This window comes from Calonectris borealis, chromosome 11 (genome assembly GCF_964195595.1).
Source record: "Calonectris borealis chromosome 11, bCalBor7.hap1.2, whole genome shotgun sequence".
Taxonomy (NCBI): Eukaryota; Metazoa; Chordata; class Aves; order Procellariiformes; family Procellariidae; genus Calonectris; species Calonectris borealis.
Genome location: NC_134322.1, coordinates 16,916,288 through 16,942,478, shown reverse-complemented (window position 1 = coordinate 16,942,478; position 26,191 = coordinate 16,916,288). Strand labels below are relative to the sequence as shown.

The window sequence follows — 26,191 nt, the reverse complement described above, 5'->3', positions numbered from 1 at the left end:
ATAATAATAAATAATGATAGAATATACAAAATAAGCGATGCACAATGCAATTGCTCACCACCCGCGCTGACCGATAACCAAGTAGCAATCGGTGCTTCCTGGATCACGCCTACCCTTCATATACCGAGCATGACATCACATGGTATGGAATACCCCATTGGCCAGCTGGGCTGGCTGTCCTGATTATGTTCCCTCCCATCTTGTGTACCTAGCTCAGTCAGTAGGCACGGGAGCTGTCCTTGGACTAGGAGGGCACTTAGCAACAACTGAAAACATCAGTGTGTTATCAACATTCTCCTCATACTAAATCCAAACACAGCACTAGGAAGAAATTTAACCCAATCCCAGCCGAAACAGGGACAAAAGGTAACAAATAGTATGTTTAGGAAAAGTAAATGACTTTTAAATGATTCCAATGATCTGCTCAAGCATTTAGGGTGAGGAATTAAAATAAAACAAAGCCAAAAAACATCCAACAGTGTTTGCTTCACCAATACATTAAATTGAGCAAATATTAGGAGAATTACATTCACAAAGAAGAAACTGCAGTTTAATTAGCCTGTGTCTGGTCTCTCTTTGTCTTCCTCCCCTTTACCTCAGCCATCTCTCTAACCATTTGCAGTCACTTTGAATGGTGGGATTTAAGTATTTTCGGTAAACACAAATGACCGTGTACATGTTCAAAAACATTACTAAGCTGTGGTAACTAGATCAGCCTGTATTCTGTATCCATTTGAAATGGAGCATATGTTAGCAGCCAAAAGAAAAGAAAAAAATACTGTTGAGTCATTAGCTCTCAAGAATGTAAGCAGCGTATCAAGAGCAGCAACAGGAGGGAGGTGATAATGGTAGAAGAAAGGAATAGCTAAAATTGAATCAATTCTGCCTCCCCCTCCCCTGATGCAGTGAGAAACAAGATGTTGCTTATAGCGTAAAAAGTGGCAAAATGAATAATACCAGAAGTATGCAATGATATGCTCTCAGGATCAAGAAAGCACTGAGAGGAGAAGCTCTATGGATGTCAGATGACTGTTCTTCCTAAGGCCTCATTCAGCTGCGAAGATTCCTACAGATTTCAGTGAACTTAGTTGAAATCTATATAGCATATTCTGAACTTTAAATACTGGAAGGAGAGCTCCTAGAAAGTATTTGTCAATGTTTTTTCTGTAAGTTACAGTATAGAAATTTATGTTGTTCATTGTGCATTTGTAGAAGCAGAAAGTACAGGTTATTAGAAGAGCATTAGAAATGTAGTTAAGCTGCTATTGAAGTGTCATTCTTACAGGTCATTGTTCTGCAATTGGAGTCTAGTTAATAATTCAGTTGATGCACAAACCAGAAAGAAATCAGTCTCACATTCCCATAGCTGTGTTGGCCCTACAGTGCTAGGGAAAGCGAGACTTTTTCCTGGTTTCTGCATCAACAGAGTTTCTAACTTGGTTCCACTTGCAAAACAATTTTCTTGAGGAGTGACACGTCAATAGCAGTTTTAAGTTTGGATGCAGGAAATAAAGTAAAAACAGTGGTATAATGGAGGCATGGTCTGGGACTTACGTCTGGAAGGAGTTTGGGGCTCTCCCACAGCCCTCCAGTGTGACTGCAGGTTGTTCTAGCAATCTTATCCTTCCAGATTTAAAAACAATCTGAAAAGGCAGCTGCTTACTCACCCCTTCTCCTGACCGTGTCCGTGGGTGACTAATTTGTGGCTCTTGAACAGCTCAGTCATCGTCCCTATGTTGGTTGGGACTTTGTTGTGACTGATGGTGGACTGTGGTGTTCGGAGGGTGGCTTGATAGTCTGCGTCTGTATGTGTGGGTTGTAGGGTTTTCTTTGTTGGACATCCTGGCGTTCGCTGTGTTTCTGGCAGCTGTATTCTGCTGTGGGACATGGCGTTGTGACATCTCATGGTGCTGGGTGGGTCAGCTATGCCATGTTTTTACAGGGTTTTCGGGAATGTCTTGTCTCTAATGCCTAGGTACAATGATGCCTGTAACAGCAAGCCCTGACTCAGGCATTTCTGTACTTCGCACAAATAAAACCAATTTTATTCTGAGGGATACAGAGGTTCTAATTGTATGTAGATAACTTTTCTGCTTTTTAGTAACTTAAAGATAGTGCTGTCAGATTCAAGGTATATTAAGTATCTGCTGCTTATCTTAAAAGTGTCTCTTGATGATCTGGAGCTTCCCCTTTAGCCAACTCAAATTCAAGCCTGTATTCTGGAAGTAAATACCATGCGGTTTGTCTGTATGCTATTTAGCTGCCAACCATTCCAACTGCTTGGGCACATGCAGTCACAAATTCCTACTTATCTCCAGGCTATACTGAGGCCATAACCAGTATGAAAATTCCAGGACATCAAATCTCTTCCTTGGCTTGCTGATTAAGTGCTTTGTATGTTGTCACAAAACAGGAGCTGATTTCTGTTATAGATAAGTTGTTTTTTAATGAAACTGTTACAAAAATATACAGCACCATTGTTTTTGTAAAAATACAGTTACATTCCTGATCAGTGAAGAAGTCTCTAAGTCAGCGTCTCAGCTATTGGGAAGCTGTTTTACATACTGTACAAATGGTTACCTCACCTAAGTGTCCTGGGGGCAACACTAAATTTCTAATGTGCAAGTTCAATTCTGTCCATTTCATTACTGGTTGAATTATTAGGATAATGTCTTTCCATTTCTGTTTGAAAGGCTTGGGAAGTAGAAACATCAGACTGTATATGGAGAAGATATCTGACATGGCAAGAAAAGCTCAGGCTACGTTAGAAATTTGGCTAGAATATAGGAAGCTGTTTATTAAAATAGGGATGAAAGAAGGTCAAAGATGATTCTTGTAACAGCAGAACCATGAACACTGTAGAGCAGGGGTTAGTTAAAAAGTTGAGGTAGAAAAGACCAAAAATGATGGAAGAATTGTCTTGTTGTTTACATGCTTTTATCACCTTTCAGCTCTACCCTAAGTGGCTCTAATATTCCCTTTATTTATCTGTTAAGAATCTTAGCCTTTACCTTTTTTCTGTTAAATTGTTGCTGTATTTCTAGCTTATTATGACATCTTTCCTGACCTTCAGCTTTAATGTGATCATAGATTTTGGGAATGATTTATTTACGCTTGAATGAGCATTTTTTTGGTAGACCTGAATGAACATGTTCAGGAAAATTTTTAGAGTTTAGGGAAAAGCCAAGTGAAACTAACTTTAAAAACATTTTTTTACAATTATATTTCTCCTTCATTGTCTCAGACATGCCATAGTTTATTTCATTTATTTTGAAAGGAGGGATTAGGTAAGTGTAGAAATGTTTTCTTCTGTGGACTTCAGTTAGGTATGTGTCTGGGGACCTTGTGGGTCTTGCTCAAGAGGAAAGCCAAGAGAGGAAAACTCAGAAGAGGATGTTTCCACTGACATTGCTATGGATCACTGGAACTTCCATTTCTCTGACAAATTCTCAGTTAAGCTAGTGGCAGGTGAAGCACTAAATTGTTGTTGTATAGTGCCACGCAGCCCATAGAACCTAAGAAGATAGTGCAGTACTAATTAGTAGCATGATTCAGTGGGAAAATTGTTATATCACAGTGTATACTCTACTCTCCATATGCTTCATTTGATAGAATATAATAACAGTACACCAAGAGCTATAAGGTACTCCGTGTTTCTTGTTCTGTACTAGTGAAAATGATCCTATAGACCATATAGGAGAATGAAAGGAAAACAGTAATTTCTAGGAGAAAGGAAGAGAAGTGGGAGAACTGAGAATCTTATATCAGATATTGAACTTGTGTTGGATTTACTGTTCCCATGCTGTTTGTAGGGCAGAATCTCCTCAACAATAACAACCAATAATGACTGCTCCATAAGCTGCAACTGCAGAATTCATCACATGTATCACTAGCTGATCTATTATGGGTCAATTCCTCCTTTTAGGAAGGAAAGAAACCAGGCTATATAGCCTGTAGTGCAGATATGACAGAATAAGGGTCATTTCGGGGCAGATGTATAGCTGTGTAGACACACATTTTATGTATTTCCATTTGTTGCTTATATAGATGAAGAGCACAGTGACTTTTGCTTCTTTTTGTTGTGCTGGTGTTTTATTCACAGTTGTTAGTGTGCATTCTTGGAATGGATTACTCAGGTGCATTTATAAGAAAGCACAATAAGCTACAGAAATAACAAGATACCTTGAAAACAACCCACAGGATTTCTTAAAAAAAGATTCAGCTCTTTTCATCGACCTGAGAAGCACAAAAAGCAAAATAATAGCTATGTGCTGAGAGGACCATGTTTGAGTCATCTACCACATAACCTTGAAGTTATTACCTATTTACAGGTCAGCTGTAAAGCATTTTCTTCTTCTTGTTTGTTTTTTTCTGCATCATATAATGGCAGAAGTTCAAAAAAATTATTTCAGTACCAGTGTATCTTGAATTCTGCTTTATTTTGGCTTGGTTTAAAGTGATGTTCCTTTATAGTGCAATATATGCAGATTTACAATATGAATGCAGGAAATGCCAGACTCCTGACATTTGGATCAGAGTCTGTGATACCTAATTAAAAAAGATATATAGTTAGAAACCATTCATCCCATCTTCCTTATCTGAATGTCAATGAGAAACTAGATTTAAATTTTGCAAAATCCTAAATGAGTCCTAGTAAATATCTTCTCCTCAAAAATTCATATCATTCTGAATTAATTCTGTGGACGGCTTGTTTTAAATGAAGTCTGACGAGTAGTTTCATGGAGAGTTTGAATGGTAGTGTTACTGCCTCAATATTTATTCTTTTTAAGCCATTTCATAGATATTCCAGGGAAAAAAAAGCAAGAAGAAAATAATGTTACTGTAAGGGTGACATATTTGATAATACCAGCTAGAAGACGTGTATGATGGTACTAGCTTTATGATTTATCAGCTAGTATTCCTACATCAAAACCTTCAAATCTCTGTCTCATAGAATTTCAAAATACTTTATCAAATGGTCTTTGTTAAAGGCTTAAGAATGTGGGCAGTCTACTTTATTTCTTGCAGTCACCGTTAGGAGAGTATGTGCCCTCTGTGTGGAACTTCTCTAGAGTCATGTGTCCTGGTTTGGATCTTAATCCTCGCTTGTTAATTTAAAGTCCTTGTAAGGTACCTATGAAAAGTGTCTGTAGAGTATTTTACCTTCTGGGTAAACTAAATAATCTGTGCTGCTTCTTGCTTGCCCTTAATATATATATCTAATGACTATATATTCTCTGTCTTAGGTGGCAGACTGCGTAAGAGTAGTTCTTACTCTGTTCATGCTTGAATCTCATTCTCTGTATGCCACACAATCACCATTCTACATCTCTTTTGAGATTTAAATAATGTATTATTAAGACTAATCGATTTCATTTTCTAGCTGCTAACAGTACAAATGAAACTAGGTAAGTAACACCAAGCGAGAGCTAAATATTAACAGAGAAGCATCTAGACGCACTTACAGGATGTCTTTTTTCTTTTAAATCTTTCGATTTTCAACACGAAATAATGTGACAGGATATGTGTGCTAAAATTAATCATTCCATGTGTTGATAATGCTTCATGGATTACCCATTTGCTTTGGTAGTTTTGTGTCAATACGCAGATTTTCTTACCTTGATGTAGTATTTTTCTAATGTAAACCATAGAGTATTTTTACTAGTTTCTGCTCAGGTACCTGGGTACTTACAAGGCAAAGAGACTCAAAAGAGCTAATGTGACATTTGAAGGATCTTACTTTTCTTGTTCCTTAAATGCAACGAATAATTAATCCTTAGCATTAGATCCAGTAATTTTTATGAAATATTTCCTGTCAGTATAATATTTAATAATTCATGTGATCCTGCTTCTCTGTAGCAGCTACATGGTATTAAACAGTTTAAATCCCAATATATTCAGAATATGTTTTTGCATAAATTGATACTTTATAGAAGGGAAAAAAGGTAAATATTTTAGCTGCAAATTAGACTACTGAAAAGATATTATCAGCTAGCAAAGCTAGTTTTAATGGTCTTGCTATTTTGCGATTTTTGTTGGATTCACTATCAAAGGAAGTTGAACTACTTTGGCAGGACGACCAGAAGTTTGAGAAAGGAGGTATGACTAGTTCTGATACTGTTACGTTATACCACCCTATAAGACTCATACACCAAATTTTTCAGACCACAGAGAGGAGAAACAGTAACTTAGAAGTACAGGCATCATCTCTTGTAGTTAACCCCCAGAAATGACCCACAATGCGAATCGTTAATCTCAATACTTCTGTTTATTCCACAGAGCAGAGGAAAGAGTACATGTTTTTTGGTGGCTAAAGCAGTGATACCAAGTTGGGGGAGATGTAGTATTGCTCAAGCAGAACAGCAAATACGATGGCTCCCATGAAGCTCTGTTCATAGGACAGTAGCAGATAAAACTTAATTAGCAGTAGCCTCAGCAATTTGTAGAACTAGGATTTATTGATAAGATACAGTGTTAAAGCAGGTCTCCCACCACTAGCCAGGTCTTCTTCTGCTACCCACTTAACTTCTTTAGTGATGTTTTAGGCCATGCACCTTGCTTGATTACTCTTCTCACATTACCCTGCCTAACATTTCTTCAGCAGCTGGATCAGCTGTGGTACATCCCTAACTGTCCCTGACCCTTTTCTTAGAATTTTTGACTTACATTTAAGTATGACTTCTAGTAAACCTTTTATTCTTCTGCCTTCTAGCCCCATGGAGCCCAGACTCTCCAAATTACTTACGTATTACAACTGCTAGCTAACTACCTGTCAATATAACCAATTTTTGAAGTTAATGGTGTTAATATACAAGTCATAACCATGGCTTTCCTACCTGAATATACAATGCAGCTAGAGCAACGGAAGCAAGATATTGTCATGTTGTATTATTTATGCCACTCTACCACATAGATCGCAATTTTTAATAGAAACATTTAATACTGGAATTGTAACATCTGTTTTCCATTTCAGGGATCAGCACTTCATGTTTTCAAATGCTTGGCACCAGCCCCATTCTATTGTGTACATAGTCCTAAATCCCTATTAAGTCCACCACTGAATATTTCATCCAGATTGTCCCTTGTTTCTCTCAAGGGTTTTTATTTAAATTAATTTTGGCATACAGTTGGCTGTAATTCTTGAACAGTGTCTTTCATGCTAACTTGTAACTTAAGAGTTTCTTGAACCACTTTGCAAAAATAGTTGAGCAATACAGAAGATGTATAGATAGTGCAAGTCAAAAGTACCTCTACTAAGAAACAACACATTGCAAGAAAATGTTTTAAGGGACAGATGGGTTCTAGACCTCCTCATATTGATACCCAAGGAACAGCTTGCAGTAGACCTGTCCAAAATCCTTTTGGTGGACAGAATACATTTACCTTTGCCTTCTCATTCATCTCGTATTCACAATCCTAATATTTTTACATTCATAGTAGGAATGTTGTGTATGATGTGGCTCGAAAAGTGACATCTGCTTTTGGATTCCTTAAATGTGTATTACATGAGGAAAACAACTGTGAATTCCTCATTGACCAAGGCCTTCTTTCACCATTGTGAGAGTGTACTGGGCTGTTAAGTTGGGTGTTAATGTTTTTGGTACCCACTTTACATCTCAACCTTCCAGAGTTGTACAAGGAGACTGAGATTTCAGACCTCTCTGCTTAACTAGCAAAACTTCTGATCTTTATATCTATTGACATAGTTAAGACTTATTCATGTTCCCACAGCAAATATTGGAAGGAACACTCACAGTGGATTCCAGTTTGTATTACTTGTTTCATTTTTTCTTGCTGATGTATCACACTGTATTAGGCAATGTGATAAGGGGATTTATGTTTGCTGCGTATACATGTGCTTAAACATAATGAATACCACATCCTGAGAGAAGTTAGAAGTTGGTTCATATTTTTATATGAACATACATTAGCCAAGTAGCAAGGTGGTACTTCTTAAATTTCTAGAAAAAAATGCTGAATTATCTGTTCAGTACAGTTGCATGGATTCTACATTTTTGGTTAATTTGGGTGAATTGTGTTTACCAGCCTAGTTTTACAAGGATGACTACCATTCCAAATCTCCGCACAGCTTCAAACAGCTGTTTAAAAGCAGAAAGAAAACAGAATCAGCTTGCCAGAAAGGTGTTTCTTTCATCTTCCCAAAATTACTCTGGACCAAGGCCCAGGACCTCATAAGTATTGAGTCCTGGACCAGTAACAGGTGTCTGATCCAGTCTGTCATGACCTGTCAGTGCTAGAAATCTATGCTTTATACAGTTAGAAAGCGAGATTCCCATAGAACCTGTGGGACACAAGCTTGCTGTATGATATCCTTGCTGGATCTGGAAATATTAGAGAGTACACAGTCATTTTTATATGCCTGCCTAAACTGTATTAAACAAATGTCAAGGTTTTGTAGAATGTCCTCAGCGCAGGACAGACATGGACCTGTTGGAGCGGGTCCAGAGGAGGCCACAAAAATGGTCAGGGGGGTGGAACGCCTCTCCTATGAGGAAAGGCTGAGAGAGCTGGGGTTGTTCAGCCTGGAGAAGAGGAGGCTTCGGGGATACCTCATTGCAGCCTTTCAGTACTTAAAGGGGGCTTATAAGAAAGATGGGGACAGACTTTTTAGCAGGGCCTGTTGCGACAGGACAAGGGGGAATGGTTTTAAACTAAAAGAGGGCAGATTTAGACCAGCTATAAGGAAGAAATTTTTTACAATGAGGGTGGTGAAACATTGGCACAGGTTGCCCAGAGAGGTGGTAGATGCCCCATCCCTGGAAACATTCAAGGTCAGGTTGGACGGGGCTCTGAGCAACCTGATCTAGTTGAAGATGTCCCCAGGGGGGTTGGACTAGGTGACCTTTAAAGGTCCCTTCCAACCCAAACTATTCTGTGATTCTATGATTCTAATTTATTAGTTATAACTGGCCTCTTCTTCTGAAACGTATACAATATTCATCTTTAAAGCACATCATTTCCATGGAAGCCTCAGTAGGTACACCAGTAAAGATCTTTAATTTTTCTCTGTAAAATTTTAATTTGTTGCTAAATACCTGTTCTGTTGGCATGTAAAATGCATATATGAGTGCACTCTGCATAATATATATTGTTTATTTATATCTTACTATTTATTCTATTTATTATCTTATTTATCTTGTGTTATTTATTTATTATCTTATTATTTATCTTATTTATATACTTGTGGTTCTGTGGCTTTTCCTCATTGTCAGTTGCTGGTTTCAGATTATTAGGTTCTTGTCTCCAGTAATTCATTCCTTGTATCTTTCTCAGTCCTTTCTGTGAAAGAGCACTTAAACATTACAGGCATTTTTTGTGACACAGGCTCCTTTTACCCTATATGGGAAGAATTCCAAATAGCACAGCCAAAGATTGACAGCTGTTTTGTATGTCAATCAACATTTGACTAAGAATGACATGTGAGTTTAAAACAGGTTTGATATTTATTCCCTGCAAAGGAATGGCATTTGTACTGAGTGGTTGTGTTTCTTCTGTGAAAAGTAGTTCTGTTCAGACCGACCCATAGTAGTTCTACATTATGGTCTCAATGAATAAAACACACTTTTCTCTGTTCTCTTTTATTTGCTAAGAGGAAGAAAATTGTATGAACCTGTGTGGGACTCAGTAGTGATGGAGAACACCATTAAACATTTAATGCTAGCAATTCATATTGTGTAACACCTCATACTTGAAAGGATTCCCTCCATAAAACAACCTGCTGGCAGTGGAAATTTCCTGAAAGTCACTGTATAACATAGGCTGATGCTAAGTACCACTACATTTCCACCCAAAAAATATATGGTAGAGAAAGTGTAAATACTCTCAGCAAAATATCCTTCAATGAGGACTAGTACAGAGATTAATGGATCACTGGGCACAGCTGTCTTAAATTTAGATCACTCACATTTTCCAGATTGCTTTAGCAGGTCTGAAGTCATATTGTATGATTTGGTAATTGTAATTCCTACGTTTAAGCAAGTGCATTACTTTGTTAGTAATAAAATGCATTTTGAGGCAAAAAACAAAAATTGAACTCGTACATGATTTTAAGATTTCCACCAAGCAATGCAAATGCCAGATGTTAAACCAAGTGTTTCTATTTGAATCCAAAATCTCTTTGAAATCATGCAACAATCTGCTCACGCTGGATTTGATAGGATGGAACAGATTTTTAGTTATCAGGTTATCCTACCGTGAAACACAGAGCGCTCCGGAATCTTCTTCATTCTCTTGCTTCGTGACTACAAACAGGTATCGTTGTCAAGCTCCATATGATCCTGGCAGTGATGCGTTAGATGGGTTTATCTGTGTTTCTTGGATAGTCATAAAAAAGATGTTGGGTGTTAAATATTTATATTGGAACTAAGCAGACTCTGGCTTGCAGTTCAGAACATTTTTCACAGCAAGGGCCAAGTGTTAATATTGGGAATAGGAAAGAAATACAGTGATGCCAAGGCTCGAGATACTCCCTATGTTGTAAGTTGGTGATATCAAAAAATTCTTTTTCTTCCTTGGATGTTTGCTTCCATAAAACAGTAATTAACCATTTTTTCATCAAGAAGTTTGCAAGAATTTGCAAGTACTTTTGACAATTTGAAATAATAGAACAATACTCTGTCACTTATTTTGAACATTTTCCATCAAATTACTACATTTTATAAAATATGTGATAGGCTTCTGTTCTACTGGCTCAGGTAATACTTCATCTTATCTGAATAAGAATGAGAAGTTCTTTTTTGCACGTGCCAGTTAATCATATAGGTAGATGATAAGTGTTCATCATAAACGTTATTTAAAGTCTGTAAATACAAAACCTCAAGATCAATGAACAGAAATGTTTCTGTAAAAGAGGAGATAGTCTCTACAGTATGTGCACTTTTAAAGTGCAGTAAGTTGGAAAGATTTTTTTTCCTGGTTTGTGTCAAATCTTTAACATTTTTTTCTGCCCTCTACATTATTTTAAATGATTTAATTTTTTTTAAACGATCCTGTTCAAGTGGGTGTTACTGAGTGGGTTGAGGGTTTTCTACTCAGTGAACAGGGGGATCACTTCTGTAACTGTCTAGATGCAGTATAAAGACTTTTTAGAAACCGCTTTTGGTGAGAATAGGCTCAGTGCTCAATTTTAGAGGAGATTAAGAAGACACTTTATATGTACAGTAGTTCTGTTTTTGTGAAAAGCCCATTTTGGATCATAACACCTCTTTTGTGACTAGCTGTTACAGGAACTATGTTGTTAAGAAATTCTTTTCTTTCAGCTGAGGAGGGTGTAATCAGCAATGATCAATGCATTAGTGTTCTTTAGTGTGTTCTTGTATTTTTGGTAACAGGCTGTAAAAACCTGTCGGCTAACTTGAAAACCCCAAATCTGTGAACCCTCTGGTTTTTATTGCCTTTTTGCATATAGAAGAACAAGGGAAGAAATTGGTGCAATGCTAATTCACAAATTCTTTTCAGAATTGAAAAATTCTCTGAAAGTCATATTGTCCTTGGTTGTTATGTATGTCCACAGTCTGCAGTTGTAAGATCTTAGAAAAAGAAATCTTATTTTATTTTGCAGAGCATTGGCTGTGACGACTATCTGGGTTCAGAGAAGGTGATTGACAAGTGTGGAATATGTGGAGGGGACAACACTGCTTGCAAGGTTGTGTCTGGAGTTTTCAAACACACGCTAACAAATCTTGGCTACCACAAGATAGTGGAAATTCCTGAAGGAGCTACTAAAATCAACATTACTGAGATGTCAAAGAGCAACAACTATTTGGGTAAGTTGCATCTCAGTGAATAAAGCATTCTTTGTGCGCTAGTGCAACTGGGTGGAGGTTATGCCAGGAAAGGCCTTCTAAGCAGAGTGAAATAGATGTCAAGAACAAGAGAGGAGAAGAGAGGAAAAAAAATATAAACACCATTAAACAGGCGTTTTGATCAGAACTAACTGGCAGTTTATAATTCTGGCTTGATCTTGCATGACAGACACCATAGACCTGTTACCAGCTATTTCCCTGTCCATCTGACTTGGCTTTGGTGTTTCGTATTAGTTGGTTCCGCTGTGGTGATTACGCTTCCCACATCGTTAACCTTCTCTGAGCGGTCAAGAGTCCAGCAAGCGGCATGCTCGTTTATGCAAAGTGTATCGAGGCTGCTTTGGGAGAAAAGAGCATCTTCTGATTGCCTAAATATTTCAGTTCTTTTAAAGTGAAAGTATATCAAAATTCTATTGAGATAATGTGATACTGAGGTTGTATCCACAGAATGGAAGATGATTTGTACAATTGTTTATTCTGAAGCAGGTCCTTAATTCAAAACCATAGAGGATCCTGGAATATTTATATTAACATCATTGCATATTGTGGTGTATTTCTAGATCTGTCTAGTGTGCTGCAGATTAGAGATTATGTGGAATTTCTGCAGATCTATGTCTGTCTTGTGTGTATTTGTGAACTGTGCCATTCCCTGTTGTAACCTCTCATGTTCCCAGGTTACAGAGCCCTTAGTTTGCCTACAGTTGTGCTCCTGTTTTGGAGCCAATTCTGCCGAGTGGACTGGAGAGAGAAGAGTCAGTTAAGATTTGTAAAACCTGCACCTCGCCCTGTAATTTCTTTTCACTTGTCAGTCCATCCTTGGATCTGTTCTAAAAATCACCATAGCAAGTAATAAAAATGGAGCTACATGAGCCCTTTCTTGCTAGCTTGGTGTAATTATTACTAGAACTGTCTAGCTGTACTGGAAGTTTCAAATCCCAATACTCTTGTTTGACAGCTGCTTTATCTCACTCTGGCTGGTAAGCATCTCAGCTACTGCTCAAGTACAAGAAAGGAAAGTGCTCATTATTGAATTGCTTCTCTCCTCTTCTCCGCTTTCTTCTGCTTAATTCCTGCTGGAGCTGTAACTAGTTCTACAGAAACATTTGCCTGTAGATGGGAGTTTATTATGGGGAACAGTCTGAACTGTAATGTGAACGCCATAATTTTACCAAAAAAGTGACTCTTCAAAAGTGAAGAAATAATATGAGCTACCCGCAGTCCAAGAAAACCAAATGCTCTAGACCTTTTGTATGGTGATCTTATCAGTTCTAATTTGTCCTGGTTTCATCCAAATGTATTTTTGATCCATTATATACACCTATATACACTAGCATTCATTTTTTCATGTGAACAGTTTGCATAGCGTCCATCAACATTAACTTGTTTGATGAAAAAACCCAATAATTCTATCTAAAGAGTTTCCATAGATACTTCTACATTCGGTAGGAAATGGGTGAGAACGCAGCTTATTTGGCAGGACAGTGAAAGTAGCCATGGAGTTGAATGTAATTCAACATGCCAGCATCTGAAAACAGCTGGCAGAAAAATTCCCTTAACTATGTTAGTGTCCTGAGCCACTTGAACATTTTTGGAATGGGCAGGACAGAAAAAGAGTAACATTTTTTGCTTAAAAATAACCAGGCTGTTGGCATGTATGGGAAAGTAGCAAAGTTTTTCTTTCCCATGCTACTCCTTATCTCCTTATCCCCTGAGCTCTTGGTTTATGCTATCATCTTTTCTTTTTTTTTTTTTTTTTTATCCATTTCATATGTTTCATTTTAAAGCTGCTGGTATGGATTTAGTCTGCTAAATTTGCTAGCTTCCTCCCCACTAGGAATTCTTGAGGCTGTAGTTCCAGCTAGAAGGACTGCAGCCTCTCTGTTTACACCGTTACATGATAAACTTGGTTTATTGAGGCAGGTGAGTTGCCCCAGGACAGGAATGAACATGTAACAGATCAGAACACTGAAACTAGAGAAAGGTTTATCAAGCAATTTATTGGACAAGTGAAATGGTAATTGGGAGGTTGGTTTTTGGCATATTGGTGGTCACAAATTTCTCACTGGTAAAACAGCATTCAAAATTTAGACATGCACATTTTTATAGACCATGTGACACTGGTAGGGCTGGGAAGCTTGAAAACTCAGATCTGGTATTTACTGGTTTCTCTATATTTATGGTAATAAGCAGAAGTCTTGAACTTAAAAAACAATTTAAAAAAAGATCTTAAACTCATCCTTATGCTGCAGCAGCAACAAGAGGAACAACCCAGCAGCCATTCCTTTAAGCATGTAGTTGAGCGCTTTGCAAAAGTGAAGTTTCAGGTCCCTGTTCTGTCATAGTCCGGCTGTAGCCATCAGAGCTGCTTGTAAGCAACATTCTTCTTGTTGCAAGGAGTGTAAGTTAGTGGCTTTTGGTTTTCCTTTCACTTTGCACATTTTCTGGTTTCTTCAATGCAAAATCATAGGTCAGCTCAAGGTCACTAAAATTTTTTTAGAAGATGACTGCAGATGTTTCTGGGAATCTGAGTCATCCTGCTTGTTTCTGTTCAGGAGACACTCTTGAGTTCCATGTGGTTTCATTAAACAATTTTTACAAAGCTCCACACCTTTTCACTGCTTTGTCAAAAGTACTAAGAAAATAAGCAATCGGGAAAGTGTGTTTTCACAAGGAGGTATTTCTGTAAAATCAGGAGGTACTGGAAAAAGCAGGCAGTTTCTTATCCGAAGAATTTCAAACTCAGCTAAAAGTCATCGAAACATTTGAAAACTTCTTCATACTGCTTTTGTAAACTTTTTTGTAGTAATCTATTGCTCATTGTTGCAAAACCAGTGCCTCTCATAAAAAGCATAGTTCTAATGATGATGCTGAATATGATGGTAGCTTATTAAGGTTTACTAATTTTAAGTATTGCATTTTCATTTTTTGCACACAAGTTGGAGTGATTCCAGAATAAAATTTATAAGTTCTTGCTACTTGAAAACAATACACTTTGTTAAAAGAAAAAACATGACAGTGGTATATGAAGCTTTTAGTGTTTCTGGAACATCTAATTATCTGGGTAGGCAGAATATTCAGATTAAAGGAGATAGGCTATTTCAGTGGTTGTTCAACTGGGTGTTCGTGTAACTTTCTAATTAACTTTTCCAAAAACTGCAAAATCATAGATTTCTTCTGCATCTAGTGATCTACTATTTTATTTCTGTACACATTAAAAACCTTCAACAACATTGTTTCTGTTTTCTTCTGCTTTTCTTTTTCTTCTTCTTTCTTTTTTTCGGGTGTTCTCCTGTTTTTGAATGAATGAATTTCATACAGCACGAACATAATCTTTTCTTCTCCCTGCCTGCCCCCCCCATGCTAAAAATCCTTTCAGGTTTTCCATTTCTTGAAGATCTTTACTGTAGGAAGAGTGCCGATCTGATAAAGGAAAATATTTTAACAGTCAAATTGAGAATGGCCAACATTAACTGGTGTTATGAGTTACCTCTAATAGAGCCATAAGGCAGATCAGAAATTCCCCAGGAAACATCTTGTATTTTTTCTTGGGGGAGGGGGGGGTGTTCGGAAAGAAAGCAGTCCAGTTTTGGACTGCTAAATGATAGCTATTAATAACTATTAATAATGTACTAATTAGTCTGTATATTTACTCTAGTATTTTTTTTACAGTTAGAAGCAAAAGCTAGGTATTACAATTTAGGTTTAGACTCTATAAAGTGTAAACAAGGCTATAGGCTGTACAGTCCTGAGCTATGCACGGAATGACTTGCTTCTCAAAATAGTTTTCAGCAATATTTTCTTCCTGGCTGATGTGTTAGACCTTTCGGCAACAGAACTGCTGACCTTGGACAGACTTTTCCATTGGCAAAGCACTTCTGTCACATGCTAGTCTTGTACAGAAAAGAGACAAAGACATACTTTTTATCCCACTGGTAATCGTCAGCTGGCCAGTTCTCATACACTGAAGTGGGAAGCTTGCCACTGAATTAAGTAGGACCATAATACCTTAAGTGGGACCAGTACGTTACAGCACTTACGCTGCAAAACATGTGGTTTTGGGTATAAATACTTCAACATCTTTGGGATTGGGATTTGGGATAATGGCAGAATTTTAAAGCTAAATGACATGAATCTGAAGTGATTATTTGGAAGGTACTTTTTTGCATGTTGGGTCTTGAGAACCTAATTCCAAGAAGCTGGTTGTTATCCCTATCCATAGCCTCAACAGCAAGAGAATCTGATGGGAAGGAGGTATCAATAGTAAAAATTAAAATTTAGCTTAATACAAGACTGAAAGATACAATGGTTGAAAATGCATTTGTTTTGAAATACACTTACCATGTTTAATGAGCTAATTGGAAAGAATCTGGTAATGTCCCATAACTCAAGCAAGAGTTTGTTTCTAGAGCAGTTGTCTGCATCTGGAGTTATATGACTTTGAGATTCAGTTCTGCAGACGGTACTGGGCATACTGCCTGCCATCGTTGGCAGTAGATGTTTATGAGATATCTTATGAAAGGGAAAATACATACATTAGAGTTTTGGCAAGTCTCTCAACATTTTGTGCCTTACCTGAATACTATTTACTACAAAAATGTTTCGTAGTGAAATTTATTTAATTGCTAATTATAAAGCTTTTTACAGTTCCTTCAGGGAATATATTATGTAATTCAATTTTGTTTTTCATGGAATTAAGTTATTTCAGCCACTAAATGAGATAGGGCGATCTTTGGATCTAATCCATTTTCCCTGCTTTCTGTAAAATAATACTCTTGCTATTCTAGCATCTTATACTAGCACACGCCAGTATACAGTATTTGTGATTAAAATAAGAGTTACACATTAATATTTTTTTAAACAGAAGTCCAAGAGATGTGAATAGCATTCTTGTGAATATTGTTGTGCCTGAACATGAATATGGATTTAGGGAATTTGTCATATGAAAACAACAGTGGCTGACACTAAAGGGACTGTGAAAAGATTCTCTAAAAAATACTTCTATTCAGTATTCCCTGCAGCAGATAACATTCAAGCAGTATGTCTCATGAGCTTTAAATAGCATTTTGAAATCAATTTAGAGATTCAAATTTACAGCAAATAAAGGAGTTAAATTAGAACACTGGCAGAGAATTTAGAAGATAAACATTGTTAGAGACACTGCTATATCACATTGATCATATGCAAAGTTTTATAATTTATATATTAGCAATTAACTCATTGATTTCCTTCATGTGGTGCTAATTAGATCAATTAATAAACTTTAAAAAACAATTTTTTTAAATTGCTCTTAATTTTTTTTTTTTTAAATACAAGATTAAAGGTTCTGTGCAAAAAAGTTGCAAAAGATACTATATAGTAATATGGAGAAGAGAGGATATTGTTTGAATTTTCAGGCTTGGAATGAACATGCAAGAATATACCAGGGGAGGAGAGTTTTTCTATTTTCTCAGTTACTTTATATACAAGGGATCTGCTAATAGTAAACTTCTGTTAGAGTGCTTAGGTGTGCGTTGGGTGCAGTGGCTGTCCCAAATAAGTAGTGAGAGCTATCAGTGCACCACTGATAATTCTTACATTTCCATTCAGAAACAAAACTTGCAATTTTTTCGTTTGAGTTTACGAAGTGCTGCAACCCAAAGCTATGCTATTATGTATATTTATTGTGATGGACTTGTGAAACCCCCACAAGGACTTCGACACTGTATTTCTTGTGGTGTATATTATTCATTGAATGCATCCCTATATGTGTCAGTCTATGCATCAGAGTTGGAGTGTCTCTCTCCATGTACAGCTTACTGAATGCATTACTTATAAACTGTGTAATTACGATATCTGGATTAGAATAACTGTTTTTTTTACCTTTTGTCCTTGGTCCTCTTGCCTGTTCTCTGCTGGAGTTAAACAACAAAGACATTTCTTTGTACAGACGGTGATGTGCTCCAAACCGTGAAGCAAAGATTTAAGGAATCACTTCTTAAATAAACTGAAACTAAGCATAAGGAAATTTCAGAGTAAATTATTAATATCTGAAGAGGCAGTTAGAATCTCTCTGTAAACTTAACCAGAACATTGTGAATAATATGCTAAAATATGCTTTTTATGATTAGGAATCCTAGTTGTATAGTTATTTCCTGAATACTAAACTGAAGAGTCAGGAAACAGTACACAGAAAGAGGAACAACTTTTTTTTTTTGAAAATGTTTGCAAAATCAAGCATTCCTATAAAAACGTGGTAATGGTAATATCAGTTGATAACTCCTGCTTATTTGCTTCTGCCTTATCTCCTTGTCTCCACTCTCAGTCTTTTCCTGCAGTGCTTCAAATTTTACTTTTGATTAGATATTTTCTGACTCTACAAAATTGGCCATTAATAGAAGCTTAACCAATTGTTGGCCACCTCAAAAGATTCAATTTTATGTCAGTTTTAGAAGAGACCTGATGAGCAGAGAAGATTCTGATTTTTTCCACTTCACTTCATTCAGTTTAGTTAGCATGGGTTGCTTAGTTGTAGATGTATTGATTATCTGAATTAATAATAATTTGAATTAATTGCTCTCTGCCTGGCCATGCTTTAATTCAAAATTAACACACGTCTACTAAGAGAGTTGTCTTTCTCAACACGGATTTAAAAACAGGCTCAGTACTGAAGTGTCTAATGCTGACCTATCCAGGAAAATGCTTTTCTGTGGCTGTTGTTTTATGCACAGAAACTCTCAGTCTGATCAGACAGACGTGCATTTTTTAGCAACTACCCAGTCCAGTGCATGTGAGTTAATATTACACTAACTGCTGACAGATTCACTTCAGGATTTACGTTTAGACTACATATGTTGGCCTGAGGCTTTCAGTGGGTTGCATTTTCTTAAGCCGAAAAGTAAGTACAGTATTGTGGTTAGTTGGTTATGGCAAAACTTGTTTACATGGGTAATTTTTGATCATTTCATGGTCTCCCTCTGCAAAATATTGTTTCAGTGACTGTGGGGCCTAGAGGCTACTCTTATTTTGGATCATGGTAATTACCTTTAACATAGCCAGTCTGGCTACCACGTTCTGTTTGGAGGATTCAAGACAATGGTGAAGAGGCATAAGGAGACTCGTTTATGCCTGGAGACGACAGAAATCTTAGAAGCATATTCTGTCAAGAATTTTTGGGTCAGTCTGAGTTTGGATCTTGCCTTCTGTGGTCATACGCCTGTCACAATGAGCGTGGTTTTTCCCTGTTTAAAAAGTCATAGCTAGGATGAAGTGTTTGCTGTAGTACATTTAATAGTCTTTGCACTTTCTTCTGCATACTAATTGCATTATTGATAATATTCTATTTATTATACCATCCCTTCCTAAAAGGTAGTGCTAGGTTACAGAACAATTGAGATTACCGCTTATGCTTTCTAGCCACAGTTGTATCGTGTTGTCACATGGGTCAGTTCATTCTGGGATTTGGAAGGCCTTTTCTGTGGTGATGCTAGATAGATCTAGGACATACAAAGCCAGGGAGAGCGTAGGATCTTTCACCTGTGAAAGCCTTTACAAGATGATGATTTTTGAAAACAATATGAACTTACCATCGAATTTAAAAGAACAAAACCAGAAAAATCCAGACTGAAGAATCACGGTGGGACAGCTTCATGTAAGGTATAGGATGGGAGGCAATTTAAAATCCAGTGTGAACACTCCTGAAGCTGTAAAGGGATTTCACTTATGATCTGATACAGTGCTATTTGAAGTCCTTGCAGGTTATGTCAGTGTTTGACATTTGGAGTTCAGCTTATGTTTGAGGATAATGCATGTGTAGATAAGTTACCAAGGAGAATAAAGACTGTCACAAGATTGCTTCTAATGCAAAATGGTTAAAAACTAATAGGAGACAGTATATTAAGACAGATAGAAATGTGCAATAGCTATCTTTCTAACACTTCTTACCTGAAGTTCGTTACTCAGATGCCTGGTTTTTCATGCACACACACCTACATTTACATATCCTTTGAATTACTGTCCCTAAAATAATTTCAAATTGATTTTCTGCGGGGAGAGTTTCTTTCACTAAATAAATGTTCATCTTATTGTAGCCAACATGTATTACTTGGCTAGGGTGATCACTTACTAAAACGCTTGAAGTTGTTAAGACTTTGGATGAAATTCAACCCTGGTGTTAATGAATTCAGCTCCACTGAATTCAAGTTGCACAAGAGTCTTACCTAGTCTAATGACCTGTAGTTGAACCAGCATACATCTAGGACATTATTCTTTGCTGACCATATATTTTTTCAATATCAGTGTTGCTTAAATAATTACGTTTTAGAGTTTCTGGCAAGGTTATCTTACTATAGTAAATTCCAAGGTGACCTTTTCCCTTCTGGCTTCATTAAACAGCCAGCTAGTATCTAACACTCTGTATAGTGGTCTGTAGGGTTCCAGGCACATTTTGAAAACCTACAAAAGAAATGCTTTCTCAAAAGCTGGTTTATTCTTTTTTATATATTAAGTGGCAGATCTTAAAAAAAGGCAGACCATGTTACTCGTCTGGGTGATGGGAAGTACTCTTTCCCCTGGCCTCAGGAAAGTGGTTAAGCCTTAACGGCTGGGTTAACTTCTGTATCACAGCTTTCCACCACTGTCTTACAAAACAGGCTTCTGCGTGTCGCTTGCCATTGGTGTTTTCACTTAGGAGCTTCTAAATGAGTTTCTCCTTGCTTGCTGTTTGCGGAAGATCTGCTGAGAGAGAGCCCTAAGCTGGGGTGCTGAGCAAGAAGTCTGGGTGCCTGGCCTAGGAGACTGGTGGCTTTCCATCTGGCCTGAATCTCAAGGAGAGTTCTCCATGTTGCTACTTTTCCAGGTAAACAGCTTCCTGGCCTTTTTCCTCTTTTCCCTCTGCATCTTGAAGAAGAATATGAATATTTCTTTCCAGCACAATTGGCTGGGCTTTTTGGCTCATACCTGCTCATTGACGACAGCGGTTATGACCAGTTTTGGAACTCATAGAAATCATGTTTTCATTTCCTGTGTTTCCTAGTTCTGTCATCATTTGACAGAGGTGTTGGGGTTTTTTTTTTTACCATTTGTTTGTAAGCAATGTTCTTATAAAAACAGCTATTACTACAGCAGTGCACCAGCTGAAGTCTGCTGTTGCTTTGATGATCTGCCCTGCAAATACATCATCTGAACAACAGCCAGCAGCAATGAGTCCCACTGAGGTGCTTGTTTCATAAGGAATGTTTTTTTCCTTCTCTGGAAATATGGAAAGGTTGTTTTGAAAGGAAGGGAAAGGGATAAAGAGAAGTATGCAAAATAGTGAGAGGAAACTCAGAAAGGCTCGTTGTTCGGTTTGACTTGTAAAGCACCCAGCAATCTGGTTGCTTATATAACTTTGCAAACCCTCTTGGCTTGGAAGCCTCTGGAGAACTGACTCTGCAAGATTTTCAGTATTTCCTGCTTCTTGTCAGACCCAAAAATCTTTAATTTCAGCCTTTCTCACAGTGTTTTGATTATACTTCTGTTTCCAGTTATGGACAGAACCAAGGAATTTGAATGCAAAATTTCAGAGAAAATGCATTAAAAAATTAGAGATGGGCTGTTTGAACCGTTTTTATTAGTCTGAACCCAATTAATGTGAACGTCTTAGATCTCAAAGCTTTAGATTATTTTTGTCTTCTAGTTGATGACCAAACTGTCAAGTAGTTTGCATGAAAATACTCGTTGGTTTTGAACGTTGGTTTTAGCGCACAGTGCTTGGAATATCAGCACATGGTTTGTTCAAGGCTTCTTAAAAAATCTAAGCTCTTCTGAACAGTGTGTGTTAATTGAGCGTCTTACAACGCATACATTTCATGGCACTGATCAATATTCAGTAACGTGGATTCTCCTCTCACTAATCATCTTACTTTCTGCTTTCACTCCATTCTTCTTTTGTCTCTAAGGTGGCCAACAAGGGACCATTTTGGAAATGTAATGTATTCTTTGGAAGTCATTAGCTTTGTGAGTTGATTAAAGTCCCTCATATGTAATCTGTTGCTCAGTTGTCTTTTTACCTGGAGTAAACCCTACTTTGACTAAGGATGTTCTTTTTTAAAGTTGTGATCAAGGTGTAGTGATCTTACCTTGCTAGTCATGGGTCTGATACAATACTTTTCTCCTCTTACTTCTTACAAATTTTAATCCAAAATGAATTTTGTACTCTGATTTAGCTATACATAAAGAATGACCAGTGTCAGTCCAAATTCATAAACTATCCATAGGCAAATTCTCAAATCACATGAAGACACATTTCTTCCTTTTCTTGCCAAGAGGAGAGTTTGTTACTAATTTAAATAGTTGTTTGAATGCTACACAACAAAACTTAAGAAAAAATGGTTGGCAACCTGGTTTCAATTGTCATAGGTATTTCTGTACAGCATTCTTTGATTCCCTAATCTTATTTTATTCTGAGCAAAACTTTCTTTTGGATAGCGAAAAACCTTTCTTTGTTCCTTAAGCGTCCCTTGATCTAGTCAGATAGATTGTGTTCTTACATCTTTGTCTGATTCTGCAAAAGAAACATTTTTATCTTTTTTTTTGCTGTTGCTTCTCTTATTTCCCTTTGAACATCTCAGTTTCAGCATTTTTTTTCCTTACCCTTTTTAAAATCTCTTTTAGTAAAATAATCACTCAGTAGAAATTTTACATGATTAGTGGCTTCATGGTTGGATCCAATAAAACGATTTCATCTGTAGAGAATTTTTTTATATTGCAGCATTAAATTCCAAAAGAAATCCAAGTCTTTTCTAATACACAATATATATGGGGATTTAAAACTTAATTTATAGACTGTGTGATTAAGTTAGTCAAGGGAGATTAAACTTTATCCTTTATTTCTTCACTTGCCCAGTGTCTTTGTTTTCTATTGAATATTACTTCAAATACATTGTGTCAGAAAAATTTGGATGCTTAGAAGCCTTACAGACCCAATCTTCCTTTCATATTTGTACCCATGGCAGGAGTAGTTACCCCACGGTCATGGCTCCATTTATTTTATATATTTGTGTTATAATTAAACTGCTGTAATTCTGAAAATTTTGGTAGTGTGGCTGAGAGTTCTGGGCCAGGTGAATGTCTGCTGTGAGATTATGAACTTGTTTTTAGTGAGCTACTTAGCAAAGGTTACCAGCTTGCACTGCTGATCTAGACACGGCTTAGGGACCCTGAGATAGAAAAACTGAGTATCTGTTGACCACTGGTAACCACAAAACGCTAATAAAGGGATTTATTAAGGGCATGATAGTCCAGCTGCAGCTAATCTGCATGAAGAAGTTAACACCTCAGTCCATTCATTCACCTACGTTCACCTACACCAGCACTTCTACCGAAGAAAATAATACACAGCTTTGAGTCAACATGCAGTCAGTTGGCTAAGTGATTGCTATGGCATGAGGCTACAGCTGTTTCCTCCACACCTGTAAAACTCTTTATCTGTGGCTGGTACAGAGCAAGGAACATCTGAATGTAACATGAAATAAGGATTCTGTGTAGCAGTTTTGCTGAAATTATGGGAGGTAAACCTCAGGGAGGAGCAAGAGCAGGGCTGTTCTGTTGAGCAGGAGGACTCTAACCAAAGCATGAGAACATTTGAATGATAAGCAATACCAGAGCTTTGGAAAACTTGGGAAAGAGATACATTTTTATTGGCAAAAAGAGGCCCCATCATTTGTCTTGTAAATTGCTTGTAAGGACCTAAGGCAACAACGTCTTAGTGTATAATGTGTCTGCAGATGTTCAGTCGGACTGCAGAATAAAGATTCCTTCAATAAGTGGAATTATAAGTTTACTGTTGAATTTCTGTCATAACACTTCATCATTCTCTTTTAGGTTCATATTCCAGAGGACTGGGGGGATTGATTTTTCCTTAAGTGTCTGGCAGAGTTAGAACGGGTTGTTATATATCCAGAACGATAGTTCCCTCTGATTTTTTTGTTGTTCTACCAAATACTTTTTCTTTCCTTCCCCAAGCCTAAATAACGCAGGGGAAGGCCAAGCCATGCGGATCGGTTTGAGCTTAAATTTACATTATAAACAGAAAATACCTTTCTTCAGTTGTCTTCTGCCAATAAAAAAAAGACTGAGAAGCATGATGCAGTCTTAAATTTGTATTAAGAGATTGTAACTTTCCAACATCATCATTTTCTGTTGCATTTTTAACAAAGTAGACTTTTGAAAAAATGTCTCCAATGTGTCAGTTGAAAAAAGCATGTAATCTTAAGAACTTAGTGGTTTCTGCAGACTGTGTCTGTTGATACAGTGAGAAATTAATTTTTCCTATAACCCTTGTCTCTTAATAGCACATCAGAGTTCTTTCCCAAAGCTTTTGAGTCTCTAGTTCAAAACAGTTCTTCATGGATTGTTTTGAAACGGTTCATACAGTCCTAATGAACAGACTTAGTTTATTGTTAACTATCAGCGGTTAACTCTAATAGAGGGAGAGGTATTGTGCATTGAAACTGCAAAGTTTGTAAGTTATTTATAAGCAAAGGTTCACTGGTTTATGAATGAAAGAGAAGGTTTCTTCTCTGTGTCTCGTAGTGTGGGGTCAATTCTGAGCAGTTGTGCAGAAGACAGATTTTGGAGAACTGCAAAGGAAAATACAGGATTTTATTCCATTCTGTTAGTTTGTGAAGAAGTGTCATGCTTTTGTAATTTAGTATGTTGCTATGAACCTTGTAGATAGTTTAATTTAAAAAGATAAACATGGGAAATTCTATTGAGGTGTTCGGATTAACCTTGAATTACCTTGTACTGATGGTGGTCCTTTGGAGTGCTTCTTTAGAGCAAACTGCATGAGGTAGTGCATGTGTCAGGAGAGGTGTGTATCCAGAACCCAGGGAGAAGTATGTCCGATGACCGTACACAAACAGAAGTAATGTTTTCACAAGCTATTTAGGACTGTGCAGAATGCATCTTTGTTCTTTGCCTTTATTTGTCTTCAGTTAACAGACTGTGAAATGAACATACTAACAAGTAGAACACAATGTTATTATAAAAATAAAACCAGACAATTATTTCAGAGATTCAAACACTTAAGAAAACAGCAATGTGACTTTCTCTATGCACCTTGGAAGATGAACGTTATTTTGTATTTATAGAGAATCAGGTGAGGCTGACGCCTTATCTATCCTGCCAGAGTCATGTTCCTTAGTTAGATTTTGTTGGCTAAAGTTGAAAGTTAAACTGAGAAACAAAGCAAATAAGGAATCTTAAAATTCACTGATCTCTATTGTTTTTCAGTTTAGAATGTGTGCTATGTCTTTAGCATCTCCATCCCCACTGCATACACTTTTGAAGCAAAGGTGAAATCAAATGGAATAGCTTTGTTCCCACCTTGGAATGTCTCTAACGATTCAGGAAGAAGAAACAGGGAGTGTACACATTTGCGTTTTATTTCGGTACCATCCCTAATGCAGATGAAACAATAGCAATTTAACACTTTTCTGGAGGTGAATTGATGAAGGCTTTTTTCAGTCTGTTAGGTTCATCACTTCTTTTAAGCAGAAAACAATGGTAATATGGTCAGGATTCCTATGAAGTCCAACCAAAATCAGGCATGTTGGAACCCAGCTAGGCTTCAGAATTAGTTAGATGCATCTCCATTGGCATTAATTCTGCAGGTGCTGATGAGTACTCTCTAAAGAAGCTTAGAGACCCTCAACTCTCCTTATTATTAAAGAGTTAATAAGTTATCTGTTAGATTGTAAGGTAAGAATCTAAAACTGAGAGTGCTGCATGTTAAAACAAAGGAATAGAGTGACAGAGCAGATAAAACATTACTGTGTAATGAAGTCTAAATTTTTTTTAGTATTTCCTTAGTATATTTTGTGTATACATCTGAGAATGCAGATTTCCCTGGTGAGTTTAGTGTCATTAGTCATGAACTAATGCTGCTTTCTTTTCACTTCGTTAAATTGTGCCATTTTCATTTACTATCTTTGAATTTTCATCGTGTCTTAGAGGTAGAATGAATTAACAAGGCTGAACAGTAAGCACTGACTATAGCATCTGCTCATACGAGACTCATCTGTTGCTCCTTCATTCTGGTATACCTATGTCTTAAAATTGGTACAATATTGTGTATGTAGAGTCAGATTCCTGTGGGATTTAGATTTTAACAAGAACTGATAACTGTTATGCATTGCCACCTGCTTATGCTTTTTCTTCCCTCCTCCAGTATAAAGCAGCCATCCTATGGCTTTCTTCCCTTGAAAACTGAAAAACAGCTTTTAATATCTGAGTTGCAGTTCTCGCCTCTTTTTCTTCTCTACTTCAAAGGCAGTTCAGTACCACCACTTGCAAGGGTGAAACTTCTGCTCTCCCTAGCAGTGCAGAATAATGGAGTAGTAGAATTC

The 26,191-nt window shown here is 37.1% G+C and overlaps 1 protein-coding gene across 1 annotated transcript in view; it reads left to right on the top strand.

The window, feature by feature from the left end:
* The window catches only part of THSD4 (thrombospondin type 1 domain containing 4), a 307,104-nt gene that overhangs the window by 229,536 nt on the left and 51,377 nt on the right, over positions 1-26,191 (top strand). Inside the window, exon 7 of the mRNA XM_075160230.1 lies at positions 11,582-11,786. Within this exon, the coding sequence (XP_075016331.1) occupies positions 11,582-11,786 (205 nt within the window). The remainder of the gene's footprint in view (positions 1-11,581; positions 11,787-26,191) is intronic.